The 16,190-nt window shown below is 39.8% G+C and overlaps 1 protein-coding gene across 1 annotated transcript in view; it reads left to right on the top strand.

Annotated features, from left to right (window-relative positions):
- LOC124777437 (transmembrane protein KIAA1109 homolog) overlaps window positions 1–16,190 on the top strand; it is a 527,366-nt gene that overhangs the window by 148,367 nt on the left and 362,809 nt on the right. Inside the window, exon 25 of the mRNA XM_047252842.1 lies at window positions 13,810–14,001. Coding sequence (XP_047108798.1) covers window positions 13,810–14,001 — 192 coding nt within the window. The remainder of the gene's footprint in view (window positions 1–13,809; window positions 14,002–16,190) is intronic.

The following is a 16,190-nucleotide window of genomic DNA, read 5'->3' on the forward strand; positions in this document are numbered from 1 at the left end:
CTGATACTCGGGTAGCTGCTTTTACTTCAGCCTTTAAATTGTAGGATGTTGCAAGGTTCAAAATGGTCTCCCTATTTCCACTATTCGTGAGGAAGTCAATATTGAAGTCACCACAGATTATCAGTTCACAATCCATTTTATTTACTTTATTTAGCAATGACTCCATTTTGTTTAAGAAAAGTTCAAAAGACCCGGACGGTGATCGGTAAACTGTAGCAATAACCAGGTTGAACTGAGTAATTTTTATAGCTGCAATTTCATAATCCTTTTCAACATTTGCCCTAGTTAAGTCAGGTAGTGTAATAAAATCTATATTATCCTTTGTGTAAATTGCTACCCCACCCTGCTTGCTGTTTTTCCTGCAGTAGTAAGCAGCCAAGACAAATTTGTTTTTTTTTCTTCGTATTCTGGATTAATTCTGGGTTAAGCCAGTGCTCAGAAATGCATAACACTGAGATATCATTAAGTTCATGTGTTAATAGAATGTTAATTTCATCGATCTTATTACGCAGGGATTGCACATTATGGTGATAAATTTTTAGTTCAGGCGTATTCACAATTTGGTAATTGGGAATCCTATTTACAGCATCACATACCTCTAGTTTGAATTAGGAACGTCAGCAGTGTTGTATTTACGTTCTTCTTTCTTGTTTATTTTGTTTTCCTTGCTGTTGGAAGGATGTTCAGGAAGCTGATAAATTGTTCTATCCCTTACAAGTCTTTCTTTGATTATTTCACTAACGCGATCACAAACAAATCTTTTCCCTTCATAGTTCAAATGCATTCCATGCTTCGTGTGCAGATTTCCATACAGCTTGCTTATATCCAGTACATCGCACTTAGTGTATTGAGAACACAGTTTCCTTATTTTAATGTTTGTTTTCCGAATTTCTTTGTTTACACACGAACTATAAATCAGATCATGCCTATGAGGAAATGTGGCAACTACTGTGTTTCTGCATTTATTAGCTTGTAAAAAATTCTGTAGCATTTTCACGCAAACCTCTGCTTCATTTTTTGCCACATCGTTTGAACCCATTATACAGACGATAAAGTCATTTTCTTGCATTAATTTCGTCTGAGAGTTATTAGGTCAATTAAAGTACACAACACAGTGGTCACAGATGGTATGGAAATAGCTAACAGACTGAATAATAACTGTATCAGTGTAGTAAAAAACTTAAAATTGGAAAGAAATAGTAAAAAACAGAAGGGTATTAAGGTAACAAAAAGATCATGCAGTATTATGTTCTTAAGACCAGTCGCGGAAGATGAATTGCGGAAAACTATACAGAAACTGAAGTCCATAAAATCAGCTGGTGATGATGAAATATAAAATCATGTAATAAAGCTGGTAAGTGAGCAGATAATAACACCACTGCTGAAGATAGCAAACTGTTCTGTCAGAGATGCAATTTTTCCAGAAAAACTGAAGATAATGAAGGTGGTGCCAGTGTACAAGAAAGGGTATAAGGATGACCCCAACAACTACAGACCAGTTTCACTGATATCAGGTTTCTCGAAAATCATAGAAATGCTTATGTATACCAGATTAGTTAATTATTTGGACAAACATAACATTCTCATACCCTCACAACATGGTTTCAGAAAGGGTAAATCTACAGAATCATCAATTGCCAGTCTAACAGAATACAGTTTACAGTCCTTAGATGAGAAAAAGGTTGTCTCTGCATTATTTCTGGATCTTTCAAAAGCATTTGACGCCAATGACCATGAAATGCTGATACAAAAATTAGGCAACTATGGCATTCGAGGGCAACCAGGTGAATGGATAAAATCATACTTGTGCAACCGCAAGCAGTGTGTATCATTATGAAACTCATACCAATCAGAAACCAAACCCATCAAATATGGAGTGCCGCACGGTTCAGTAATGGGGCCATTGTTATTTAATGTGTTTGTTAATGATATAGGTGTTGAGGAGGAAGAAAAGAAAATATTGTATGCTGATGACATGACAATACTAAATAGTGACCAAAATATGGAACAACTTGAGAGAAGAGAATACATATCAGCAAATGTCACAGCTCAATGGTTGTTGGAAAATGAACTGGTTATAAATCCAAAAAAGACTATGTATGCAGTGCTTAAAAACAAGGAGAAGGCTGTAGACATGGATTTAGAAATTGATGGAACAAGGCTGGAAGAAGTAGAATCTGCTAGATTCTTAGGTATTCTAGTGGATAATGAACTGAAATGGAAAAAAACATATTAATAATGTCTGTAAGAAACTGAGCTCTGTCACATTCTTAATGATGCAGCTATCACAGTATTCAGACAAGAACCTTCTGTGTACAGTGTATCATGGACTTTTCGAACCATACTTACAGCACGGAGTGAGTGTGTGGGGAAACTCAAACAAACAAGAGACAAAACGAGTGTTCACATTACACACACACACACACACACACACACACACACACACACACACACACACACACACACACACACACAAAAAAAAAATTAGGACCATTTTAAGAAGAAAGACCTCTGAAACGTGTAGAAACTGTTTAAAGGAGTTAGGTATCTTAACTTCTTCATCGCTGTTTATAAACAAAACAATAATGTACATCACAAAAGGTAGTGAAGACTGAATCACAAATGCTAGTGCACACACCCACAATACAAGAAGGAAGAATGAAGTACGGAGCATACACCATCGACTGGCAATGCTAGAAAAAGGACCCCAGTACTCTGGTATCAGACTACTAGGAAGTCTGCCTAAAAACCTGCAAGATAGTGTACTTGACAATGACTTTCCAAAGAAACTTAATGACTATCTCATTGAAAAAGAGTTTCACAGTGTTGCAGAATACTTATGCCATTAAATTTGTATATATTGTTATTCATTATTAATGATGTAAAAATGTAAGCTAAAGGTGTAGAAAAATAAGTGATAATGAATGTTAATACTTTGACATGTCCTGTATTGCACATACATTTACTGTACACAATGTAATCTTACAGGATCAAATAAAATTCAATTCAATTCAATTCAAGTACAAGCTAAAGTGAGACAAAAGCACCATAATGCAGGCTGCTTCTGTTACTTTGATCATCAAGTAAATTTGGTCATGGAAAGGGCTACTAAACAAAATTCAATAGCCCTTATATTGTTTCAACACAGTTGTTTGATAGGTTTGGGGGAGGTAACCAAACAGCGAGGCAACCAGTCCCATCAGATTAGGAAAGGACTCCAAACAACACAAACCCACGCTGGCCGCGGTGGTCTAGCGGTTCTAGGCGCGCAGTCCGGAACCGCGCGACTGCTACGGTCGCAGGTTCGAATCCTGCCTCGGGCATGGATGTGTGTGATGTCCTTAGGGTAGTTAGGTTTAAGTAGTTCTAAGTTCTAGGGGACTGATGACCTCAGATGTTAAGTCCCATAGTGCTCGGAGCCATTTGAACCAACACAAACCCATATCCTAGTCAAGCTACCATGCCAGTACTTTACGTGTGGGCGTGTTTTCAATGGGCAGACTGCCAAATAAGTACTGACACAGTGGTAAGTCAGTGTAGAAACAACAAGTGGCAGCTTAGACAGTGCAGAGGGCAATAATCATAATACATTAAAACTTTTCCATCAAAACTAAGATGACTAAGATCACTAGCAAAAATTGAAAACTCTGAAGTATTTCTGTACATACATTATGCATAACAGACATCATTCAGAAATCACAAAAAATGAACAATTTACTTAAATGGATATAAGTCAGTATCACATTACTGTATGTGCATTGCATGGAAAGGGGAATGACTACAGACACAAAAAGTGCAGTAAAGTCCAAGGTCAGAGACATAAATAAGTAGTGCACTGAATAGCCTTTTGAATGCTGTCTTCAGTAGTTGGAAACATACAGGGTTAGCATTTCTGAGAGTGTATATGCTCCACAAACATCAAACATTCCGAAGTTCATAACGTAATTATAGAGGTTACCAATAAGACTTAAACAGAAAGAAACTAGGTGTCAAATGGCAGTTTTAAAGCATCCCCATCAATCAGGTTTAGCTGGCACAATTACAATGTTCACAGACAATTTAAGTGTTGAACAATGGTAAGAAGTTTACCAAGGAAACACAGTAGAAGAGCAATTTAATTTTTTTTTCTAAAAAATGAATCCTGTTGTCCTTCACTACAGGTTAGGATCAATAACGGTGAAAGCCTAGAGAAAGACTGACTAACAATAATGATCCAATTGTCTTGTAACCAGAAGAGAGAGCTTTATGTATCACAGGTCCAAACCAGGCTGACAGATGCACTACAAGCGATGTTGCAAAATTCTTCACCATATCATAAAAAAAGCATACATCAAATACTTTGCACAAAAAAAATGTGGGAAAAATAAAAATTAATTTGCATCACTATTATGCACTCAATGAATAAGTTATGTAAGGAAAATATTGAACTCCATGATGACAAAAGCAGTGAGAAAAAAACATATTAATTCCAATCATAGGCCACAAAATTAAATGGATCCTTCTTAACTGTAATAGAAAACGCAGGGAGAAAAACTGTCTATAGCTAATGGATCAATTAGATTTAGACTGAAAGGTATTGCATACCTCACACGGACACACCAGTTCTACCACTCAACTGTAAAAGAGATCATAAAAAGACAGTGAAAAGTAGTAGTTCTCTTGGCTATGATGAAATTCAACCAAAGTACTAAAATCTTGTGTTGATCTGGTAGCACCGCCCCAGAGTAACATTTGTAATCAATTTTGCTGAGTCAATGTGTATTTCCTGGAAGACTGAAGTATATGGTTGTAAAACCTGCTTATAAAAATGAAGACAGGTAACAGACGTCTAATTATCGACTTACAAGGAGCATTCAATAAGCAATGCAACACTTTTTTTCGGTCAATTTTGGTAGCACAAATGCAGAATCTGTTGTGGGACACTGTGGAATATCCCCACTACAACCCTAAAGGTGAGACACCTTTAGGAGGACTTGAGAGAGATATTATAGCTTTCTGTACATTTACTATTGGTGCACTTCCTAACAAGAGTTATGGTACTTGTTTTGTAACAACTGATAAGCCATTCTCTTTATATACTAGGAACAGGAGGAAGATCAATGCAAATGAGAGATTAAATGTTTGGACTAAGTTGACTGGTACATTGGAAGGAATAATTGATGTACAAGGAGATGTTATTGTATATTACCATGCTTAGTAAACATCCTTATCAAAAAAAAAAAAAAAAAAAAAAAAAAAAAAAAAAAAAAAAAGTCAGCTACTGAAGCATCTATATCTTCTAAAGGGTGCGGGAGTTCCGACTCTTGGAGAGGTGGGTGGGTATTACAGCATGGCCACACCCTCAGCCGGCAAAGTCATGTAATAGTCTTCTGGGACTCTGAACAGATTATTTTGTTAGATGTGATCCCTCAGTGTGCACTGCTCAACTCTGAAGTGTACTGTGCTACCCTCAGGAAATTGAAGAACTGATCAAAAAACTGAAAATGAACTCTTTCTCCATGAGAATGCAAGGCCTTGCACAAGTCTGCACTCCGAGAGGAATTCACAAAATTTCATTGGACTGTTTGTCCTCACCCACAGTAAAGTCTCAATCCCACATCTTCCAACTTACATGTTTGGCCCAATGAAGGCGCTCTCTGTGGGAAGCAGTACAGAGATTAGGGGGAGGTTATTGACGCATCAAGATGTTGGCTCCAATTTGACCAATGTCTGCATACAGGCCTTCCAAGTAAGGTACATACGGACGTCGCATTGATTGGAGATAACATTGAAAAATAGGGTTTTGCAGTTAAAAGAGTGGGGAATAATATGGTGTACTGGAATCCTGAATAAAATCAACCTGCATTCAGAAAATAAAGTGTTGCATTACTTACTGAATGCCCATCGTATCTACCTCCTTCCCAAGTTTTGAGTATGCGGTCTATTATCCTCTTTCTGAAAAACCTTTTAACAGCAGTTCATTTTGACTTCCACAAACTTCTCTACAGAAAAAGTAATATATGACCTTGCAAACTCAGTTCACATAAACAAGAAAAATTATCCAGCTCGCATTTTCTGTGATAACTGTCAAGCCCTTACATTATGTAGATCTTAAATTCTATTACAGAAATTGCATTGGTAGGGCACTATAGGCTTTTTACTTGCAATGATAATAGCCATATTTTAACAGATAAACAAATGTCACATTAACAAATGATATAGCAGGAATAAGTCTATTTTAAGAATGGGGAGACATTAAATATGATGTATCGCAAATATGATGTATGACACAGTTTGGTGCCTCAACCATTCCTGATTCATGACATTTCTAGGCATCCAGATGGATAATAAACTCATAAGGCACCAACACATAAATAACATTAAGCAAAACCCAGCTCAGTCTGCTTTGCACTTAGAAATCTCTCTGTGTTGACGTGCAGCTGGTATTGCTAACATACTTTCATTCAATAGTCTCCTACGGTGTAATCTTTTGGGGCAATGTAGTTAACATACAGGGTGACTTTTTTTTCCACCGTGTACAAACTCCAGGGAGTGATCAATGAGAGGATTAGAACAAAAAAGATCCAATGAAATGCATGGTTTCCATGCCAGAGACCATTTCTTCAGTCATACTTCATTACAGAGACTACGGTCTAATATGCACCGTACCATGCAATCACAATTAAAGTATGCATGGTTTCCTCCTAGAGGATGGTACTCTTCCTCAAATGTCATCCCTAGTGCCCTCTCCTGCCATAGTAATTGGTAATGTTGTATCTGATTCACGTCTCTTGCTGACTCACCTTGTAGTAGATGTGATACTGTGTTGTAAGCAATGCTTCCATATTCGAATCAAGAGCTTGCCAACATAGTGTTTACTTACGGAGAGGCAAATGACAACAGGCGGGGTAGGCAGCAAGGTTGTATCAGGGGACCTATCCCACTGACAACAACCACAGCATTCAATGTTTGCAACAGTGTTTCACCATTTGTCTGATATAGGGTTGTTTCAGGAAGCAGGAAATCATGAAGAATGTAACCAAAATGTTCAGACACCAGACTTGCACGGAAATTTGATTAAAACTGTGGAAGGCAATCGCCGTGTCAGTAGCAAGCAGCTCGCCCATTAGTACAGAGTAAGCCAGACAACAATGTGGAACATTCTCCATGATAATTTTTACTACCCTTATCACTTACAGAATTTGCAGAGCGTACTAGCGACAGACTTTCCATGTCAGGAGCAGTCCTGTCACTGGTTTCTTTACCAAGCAACCACAATTCTGGAATTTGTTTCATCCATTCTATTCACAGATGAGGCCACCTTTATGCAGAGTGGTATCTTCAAGTTTTATAAGCCATCTGCCGGATAGTAGCAGAGCCCCCATGGTATGGTGACAACAAATCATCAGCATCAGTGCGGCCAGAATGTGTTGGCCAGGATAACTGGCGACCATATCTTGGGATCAGTCTTCCTTCCATGTCACTTAACAGGTCAGAACTATCTGTGTTTATTGTAGATGAATTTGACTCCCCTGCTGGAAGGAGTGCCACTGATGATTCAAAGGGTTGTGTGGCTGCTACATGATGGTGCTCCAGCCCACTTAGCCATTAACATCTGGACGCATCTCAATTATGTTTTCCCTGGTCAATTGATCGGACAAGGGGGTTCAGTTGCATGGCCTGTTCGCTCACCAGATCTCAACCTGTGTAATTCTTGTTGATGGGGCCATCTCAAAAGTATCATGTATGCAGAGCCCATTCCAAATGTGGAGACACCGGAGCAGCATATTCACACAGCCTTTGACACAGTTCGGATGCAGCCTGCCCAATGTGAATGTGTGAGACAGAACATTCTACGGTGCATACACGCAGGTGCTGAGGCACATGGAAACCATTTTCACCATGTACTGTAATTGTGGTTGGATGGAACAGTGCATATTAGATTGCAGTGTCTGTAACAATGTATGATTGGATAAATGGTCTCTAGCATGGAAACCATGCATTTCCAGACACAAGTTCATTAGTCTTTTTTTGTTCATATCCTCTCATCAATCAATCCCTAGAGTTTGTACATGACAGAAAAAAATCATCATGTATTCCACAGATATGTGCAGTAAAATTATTGTGTAAAGCAGTTACTCAAAAATCTTGCAAAAATCTCTTCAGGGATTCTTACATTTACAAGCCAATACAAATATTCCCTTATGGTATTTGAGTTTAATAACAAGAATGAAATTACGATGAACTGTGCAATTCACAACCATACTACTAGAAATAAAAATTATTTCCATAAAGGCTATGCATTCCTATTTAAGGTCCATAATGGAATTTTACTCCATTTAATCTTAGGGTACGTTTATGCTGCAGCCTCGCTGCTGGAACCTAGTTGCTGGCATATCATACCTCGTTACATTTAAGCTGCGCATCACTGCTTGCCCCAGAAGTTATTGCCCTGCATCTCCACATAGTTAGCAGAGTGCTAGCAGAGTCGAATATAGCACTGCTGTAAAGACCTTGAAGCAGCCATTCATAGCTCATGTTACGGGTATGTTACGATGGTCATGGTGCGAAACACAAAGCAGTTTGATATCACCACCTGGCACGGATTGTAACAAGCACGAATGGCAGAGGTTAAATGGACCAGTAAGACTCAGTGGGCTTGTTTCATCACAACCAGGCTATGCTAGTGAGCAGCATAATCAAACCTTTTATGTTTGCATTAAACAGCAACTGAGTAATAGATGAGGAGCAGAAGCTGATTCTCTCTCTCTCTCTCTCTCTCTCTCTCTCTCTCTCTCTCTCTCACACACACACACACACACACACACACACACACACACACACACACACATACCACACACTTAAGTACATTCTAAATAATTCCCATAATTATCAGTATGAACTGATTAGCACTAGTCATAATTTATTTTTAGTATAACTCACTCGTTCCACATCCGTGAACACCCTCCTTCAAGACGGGATCTACAAAAGTCAAAAGATCGACTTCATTCTATTGGGAGAATTCTAGAAAAGTGTAGCTAAGCCATGTCTCCGCAGTATCCTTTCTTTCAGGAGTGCTAGTTCTGCAAGGTTCGCAGGAGAGCTTCTGTAAAGTTTGGAAGGTAGGAGATGAGATACTTGCTCAGATGGTAGAGCACTTGCCCGCGAAAGGCAAAGGTCCCGAGTTCGAGTCTCGGTCAGGCACACAGTTTTAATCTGCCAGGAAGTTTCATATCAGTGCACACTCCGCTGCAGAGTGAAAATCTCATTCTGGAAAGGCTGTGGCTAAGCCATGTCTCCGCAGTATCCTTTCTTTCAGGAGTGCTAGTTCTGCAAGGTTCGCAGAAGAGCTTCTGTAAGGTTTGGAAGGTAGGAGACGAGATACTGGCAGAAGTAAAGCTGTGAGTACTGGGCGTGAGTCGTACTTCAGTAGCTCAGATGGTAGAGCACTTGCCCGCGAAAGGCAAAGGTGCTGAGTTCGAGTCTCGGTCGGGCACACAGTTTTAATCTGCCAGGAAGTTTCAATGGAATTGGCGTTTAAGCCATTAGGGTTTTCGAATGGATACTTCAAGTTCTTCTGTAGGGTGCCTGCTGATTTGCAGTATGCTAATGCAGTAACAGTTAGTAATATAGTGATTGTTTCATGGAAGAGACAAGCACTACGGCTGGTTTTGCTCAGAAACCGATACTAGGATGGCAGACATCAATTGCCACATTCATTCCAGTCCGAGGGACTGTGGAAGATGGTGTATTGATGTTAGATGAACTAGACTAGTGAAGAGTGGCCTTAGAAAGAAGTCTGAGAAAATCATTGCACCGTTTATGACTTCAGCCTGGCGTGTCATTAGTATCTGCTCACAGAGCTGTGCACAAACTCAGACCGAAACCTTACAAAGCAACGGTAGTAAATCAGCTGACCAACTCACATACTGTTGCTCTACATCTGTAGTGCATTTGGCTATTGCATTCTGTGCACAATAGAGAGATTGGTCTCATGAACATGGGTAGTGTTGATTCGGGTTCATGAACTGGCAGAGCAGTTGATGTTGGAGCTCTTAAAATCATCAGTTACATTGACAACATCTACATGACATGAAATCAAGAGTTTAGTGCGCAATTAATGCAGCACAAATTATTGGATATACCTTTTTCCATCATAACATTGATAATGGAAAGTACTTGGTGGACTGTAAATAATGGAAGGAGCAACCATAACAGCTCATTACATAACTAAATTGTCAATAGACCCATATTCAGACCATCCATGACACCTTACAGTGGATCCAATACTGAGCCTAGGAGGTGGTCTTTTGCAAGGAGGTGCTCAGGATAAAGGGAAATGACACAGCCGACAAAGCGGCCAAAGAACCTTGTTGGGATGGTGATGTGAGTCAATGTGTCATTCCCTTGTAGGCCATCTGACAGAAGAATTGTACATCAGTGGAAAACCAAATGATTGGAAGTGACAAACAACAAAATGCAATTGCTCAAATCGACTATGCAGGTCTGGCGGACTTTATGCCAAACACACCAAGGGAACGGAGTGCTACTCGCGAGACTGTGATCAGGACACTGGCCACTAACACAAGATATCCTCCTCTGGTGGGAGGATCCATCTCTGTAAAGTTTGTGGTATGCCACTTTTGATTCAGCATATTTGATTATGTGTGTTTTATGTATTGACATACGGGCAACCCTCAGTTTGGCTGGAGATGTGCCCACCATTCTCGCTGACACAGTCACCAGTGTAACACAGGTCGTAAAATATTGTGAACTGCCAGGCCTCAACCCTAAAATGCTGGGAGGAGAGGGGTGATTATCATGACCTGAGTGGATGACTAGCACAGATAGTTTGGCATTTTTATTAATCACTTTTCATTGTCATAGTTTAGTGCATCGTAACTGTGTTTTTTTTTATACAGGGTGAAAAGTATTTAAACCGACAAACTCTGGGAGGTTGTAGGGGACATCAAAACAAATATTTTTCCCTAATGTCATTTTTTTCGTATGGGGATTATTTAAACCAGTGGAGGTCATATTACGCTCTTCAGTTGTTAGAGGCTGTATTACAGTTGTTATAGGGCATATTGCGCTCTTCAGTTGTAGGCAACTGCTGTCCACCAGTGTAGTAGTGCATTGTCTCTGTTTACTAATGGATCGATACACCTCGAGTGAGTACAGTGATAGGGTTGGTGAGTACTACTTAGCACACCACAACGGATGAGCTGTGCAGCGGGTTTATCAACAACAATATCCTAATCGCCGTATCTCACATCATACGACCTTTGCTGCTGTGTACCAACGTCTGCGTGAGACCGGGTCATTTAGCAGATTACCTGAATAGTGACGCCATTGCACAGCAAGAACGCTGCAATTAGAGGAAGTTGCTGGAAGACGTCCCGCTCGCTACAAGACAACACATGTGGTTCCAACATGATGGGCTGCCGGCATGATTCAGTCGTCGTGTGCGTCGATTCCTGGACCAACGGTACCCAGAAAGGTGGATTGGCAGAGGTGGTCCTGTATCATGGCCTACTCGATCCCCAGATATGTCCCCTCTGGACTTTTTTGTGTGGGGAGGGATGCGCATCCTTGTTTAGGCAACTCCTGCTCCATCAGAAGGGGATCTGGTTGCCCGCATAGTAGCAGCAGCAGGAACAATTCAGGATACTCCTGGGGTTTTTGCCCGTGTCAGACAGAACATGATCCGACAGTTTAACCTTTGTTTATGTGTCAATAGAGGCATTTCTGAAAATCTACTGTAATTGAAATTGGGTTGTGTTAATGTGTTGTCTCTTGGTCACAAAAAAATGGAAAAGTGTTTGTTGGTTTAATTAATTTGCTGGCAGATAAATCTTCCTCTACCAGTTTAAATACTCCTCATAAGGAAAAAATGACATTAGGGAAAAATATTTGTTTTGATGTCCCCTGCAACCTCCCAGAGTTTGTTGGTTTAAATACTGTTCACCCTGTATACGTTTATAATCTATAGGTGGATTTTCGTTCAGCAAAACAACTCTGCCTTTGGGGACAGCCTAACACCGCCACCATATGGTGTCTTGCAGAGTACATATGTAGATGTAGATTTAGATGTAAGTTGCCCCTGACTGCCCACCCCCAATCAGCACCACCACCACACCATCACTCCATCCCCTCATCCAAAGCAAATAGGCGTGCTGATGCTTCATATGGGTGATGATGATCTTTTTGTTGAGCATCCCACATGTATCCATCATCATCATCAGACATGCAAACAAAACTGATGAAGTTGCTAGTGTTTGGATGAATCCCTCTCCAGAGCTAATTGAATACACATACATCTGCACAGCTACAATGACCTGACTGACTACATTGTGCTGGTGCTGCAGCTTTATTGGGATTTGGGGTTGTGTAAGGGGAAGGGAAAGGGGAAGTGGAAGTAGGGAATGGGAGTGTGCATGAGCCATGGTTGATGCAGAGAATCCTGTGTCTAGCATGCTGATGGTCCTATTAAAGGTTTCACAGATGTGCATTAACCTCCGAACCCCAAACTTAGTCTGTGAGTGGATTTCTTGTGCCACATCCATGCATTCCCACAATCCTACCATTTTGCAAAGCTTTTGGATGCAGTCCATCCTTACACCACCCACACTCTCAATACCTTGCCACATAGGTTATTCCCTTGCGGAAGATCCATATGCAAGACCTGACCTGTGCACTCACCCAGTAAATACTGTTATACTCCCATCATCCTGCACTCACACCCTCCTCTCCATGTTTCCCCACTTCTTGTGTTGGATGTCCCCATCCAATCCACGTCATTGGGTGCTGCACATACCCCCCCCCCCCCCCCCTACCTGCAGCCAGAAGGAGCTCACCATTGTCACATTCCTATCTCATGCACCTACTGCCATTTCTTCCCAACTGTCAGCCATCCTTCATCAACCCTTACTTCTCTCCACAGCCATTCCACCTGACACAACACCTCATTGCAGTCGAACTTTAGTGCCACTATGGAATAGTCAACTGGATCAATGTAGCCATACAGTGGTTTTGAGTGTGTGTGGTGAGGGGGTGCTGCAGTTCTGAAGAAGCATTCTGCCAGAAACTAGCAACCCAGATTGTTCCAGATTTGGAACACTTGCGTTTATCATGTTGTGTTACATCAGATCAATTCCTTTTCCCGTGATAATCAGAACTAATGCAAGAGTTTCTCTCAAGTGAATGTTCTCTGTAAAGGTGAAACAAATAAGACCAAACATAGGTACGGAACAATGGAGGAATGGTCACTATTAAGTGTCCTTGGATGAACTTGCATGTGACATTCTGGACCTTATATGTGATATTATTTGAAACCTTTTAAAAATTGTCTCATATTTTTTCCTAACACTGAAAATTTAAAACAAAACATGAGGATAGCATCCTGTATGTCTCTAGCAGAAGAGATTTAGCCATCAACAGTGATATGTTATTTGGAGGCATGGAGGCAAGGAGAAAATTTCTCAGCCTGATACACAGATAGATTGAAATGAATGAAATATTGATTTAATAGAGTTACTACACATTGCACATTAACATAAGTCCAGTGTAGTGAAAAAAGTGTGTTAACCTTACAGGATTCGACTTAAAAATCTGCACCATTCACTGTCAGTCTAGTGTTTTTATCTTTTGCATTGCTGCTATAAATTCTCATATATTGACCAATTTAAACTGTAATATTCTTCATTAGGTTTTGCTGTTGTGGCATTAGCATTGACCGGTTTGCAGATATCCAATAATTTTTACCTTGTAAATTGGAGATTTTTTAATATTATTCAAATCCACAAGTTATATTATGGCCACTTTTTTCAGGTATTTGAGAGTCCATGATGAATCTACCAAGAGATTGTGGTTCTTGTGGTCTGGTGATACATCAACAAGATCCATGGGAAAGTGCGGATGCATTGGTGGTTGTGCATTCTTTGGCAGCAATCGCAATGGACCAAGGTTCTTCAAACCAAGCAAACAAGATTTCCAGGATGGGATTAATGTAGCTTCTTTCAGGTCAGTAAAAGTCACTAAAACACAAGGAACTTAGTTTAATATGCAAGTAAAATGGTTGAATGAAGTGAAATAAACTTTTTAAAATTTAAAAATATTACGCATTAGTACTTTCATTTTCTACATGACAGGAAGTTAAATGTTGACCCTACACTACAAAACTCAGTTAAGTTATACAATTAACACTAGAACTGCTGTATTTGGTCATACCTAGAACTGTGGCTGCATCACTTATGACCAAGGTACCTTTTCATTTTATTATCCTGTGTCAGTGACCACTAACAAATCTATTCTTTGAGATGCTGGATATTTTGTTATATTATCAACAAAATTAAAGTATCTTTTCTCAGATTATCAATAATCATTAAGAAAACTTAGATACATTTGCTGTGTGCCTTTACTGGCTAGCATCACATAGTGAGCGCAAATAATAGTCTATAGAGGTGCATTTATTGCAGTATGAAGTCCCTGCATTTCAACTTTTGCGTGTTTAATAGCATTGTACGATACCCAGACATTTATCTGAGCCAAATCCAGCCTGTTATAAACTGTGTGAACAGGCCAGTGTCTGCATGGTGCTTTGACTGCGTATTTGCAAGCCATTTGGTCAAGCATGTCCACTCCATATTTAGAGCAGTTATAAAATGTATCTGTGTCTGGCTTCTTTTTCAAACCATCCTCAGTTTTCACATAAGGATGCATAGAGCTGAAAATCAGGACATTCTTGCTTCTCTTTCCCTGTAATAAGTCTCTGTCATACCAGTCTTCTTCAGCAACCCTGTGTTATTTAACTCATCTCTTTCCTTCTTTACTGAGACTGGTATTTCCCTGTGAGATCAATTTATGGTGCTCACATTACCTGTAGCACTTGCTTTCGAGGTTTCACAGACAGCCAAGGAGCCAAAAAAATAATCACATGTGACATTTCTTCCCTTGTTCACGTAAGGTTGCTCCAACATACAGACGTAATTGTTACAGTTGAAAAGTGTGTCCATGTAACACATAGATGAACAATCATAAAATAAACATATGAATGTACGTTACTTCCTCATCAGTATCAGTAAATCATCATGTAGTGTAACATCAACTTCTGATGAAGAATCTGAAGCTACAGGGTGTGGCAATTCTTCCTGAGACGAAAACTCCACTGGCTAACCCTCAGGTTCATGAGCCAAAATCTCATTTTGGAATTTACAGTGTGGCCATAATAAATGTGTATGATGCAAGCACTATTTATACATTTAGAATCCATTACTAACACCATATTTCATGGAACTAATCACTAGCCGGCCGTGGTGGCCAAGCGGTTAAAGGCGCTACAGTCTGGAACCGTGCGGCCGCTACGGTCGCAGGTTCGAATCCTGACTAGGGCATGGATGTGTGTGATGTCCTTAGGTTAGTTAGGTTTAAGTAGTTCTACGTTCTAGGGGGCTGATGACCTTAGAAGTTAAGTCCCATAGTGCTCAGAGCCATTTGAACCATTTGAACTAATCACTGACTGGGCAATACTTATGCACATATTCAGACATATAACAATCTGATCTCTCTCCACTCTAGTGCTGGAGAACTGCAACACCATCAGGTAGTGACATGTAAGTGAATTTTGAGAGCATTGAGCAAACACAATCTAAAAATAGAAATGAAGTGATACAAGATATGATGTGGGATGATACCACAATCCAAGCAGTTAGAAAAAAAAATGGAGCATGGAGAAAATGGTGGAAAACTAAAAATGATGAAGACCATAAAAGATATATAGAGGAAAAGAAGAAGTGCAAAGAAATAGTGGAAACAGCAAGGAAAAAGGCATGGGAAGAGTTTACAAAAAAACTTGAAGAAGATGTGAAGAGCAATAAGAAAATGTTCTATAAAATGATGAAAAATAAAAGGAAGGCTTCTGAAGTACCAGTAAAGATGGAAACAGAGGACGGTACCATTATTGAAGATCCAGGGAATATAAAAGATCTCTGGAAAGAACATTTTAAGAAGCTGTTAAATGCTGAGGAGCAGGTACATGAGGAAACAACAAATAATGAAGAAATTGAGAGAAGTTGGGAAGCAGAATTAGGACAAATTACACGGGAAGAAATGGAAAAAGCTGTGAAGAAGATGAACGGGGAGAAAGCCCCAGGACCTGATGAAGTATCGGTGGACATGATAAGAGCAGCAGGTCCAGTGGGAATGTGGTGGCT

The sequence above is a fragment of the Schistocerca piceifrons genome, chromosome 2 (assembly GCF_021461385.2).
Source record: "Schistocerca piceifrons isolate TAMUIC-IGC-003096 chromosome 2, iqSchPice1.1, whole genome shotgun sequence".
Taxonomy (NCBI): Eukaryota; Metazoa; Arthropoda; class Insecta; order Orthoptera; family Acrididae; genus Schistocerca; species Schistocerca piceifrons.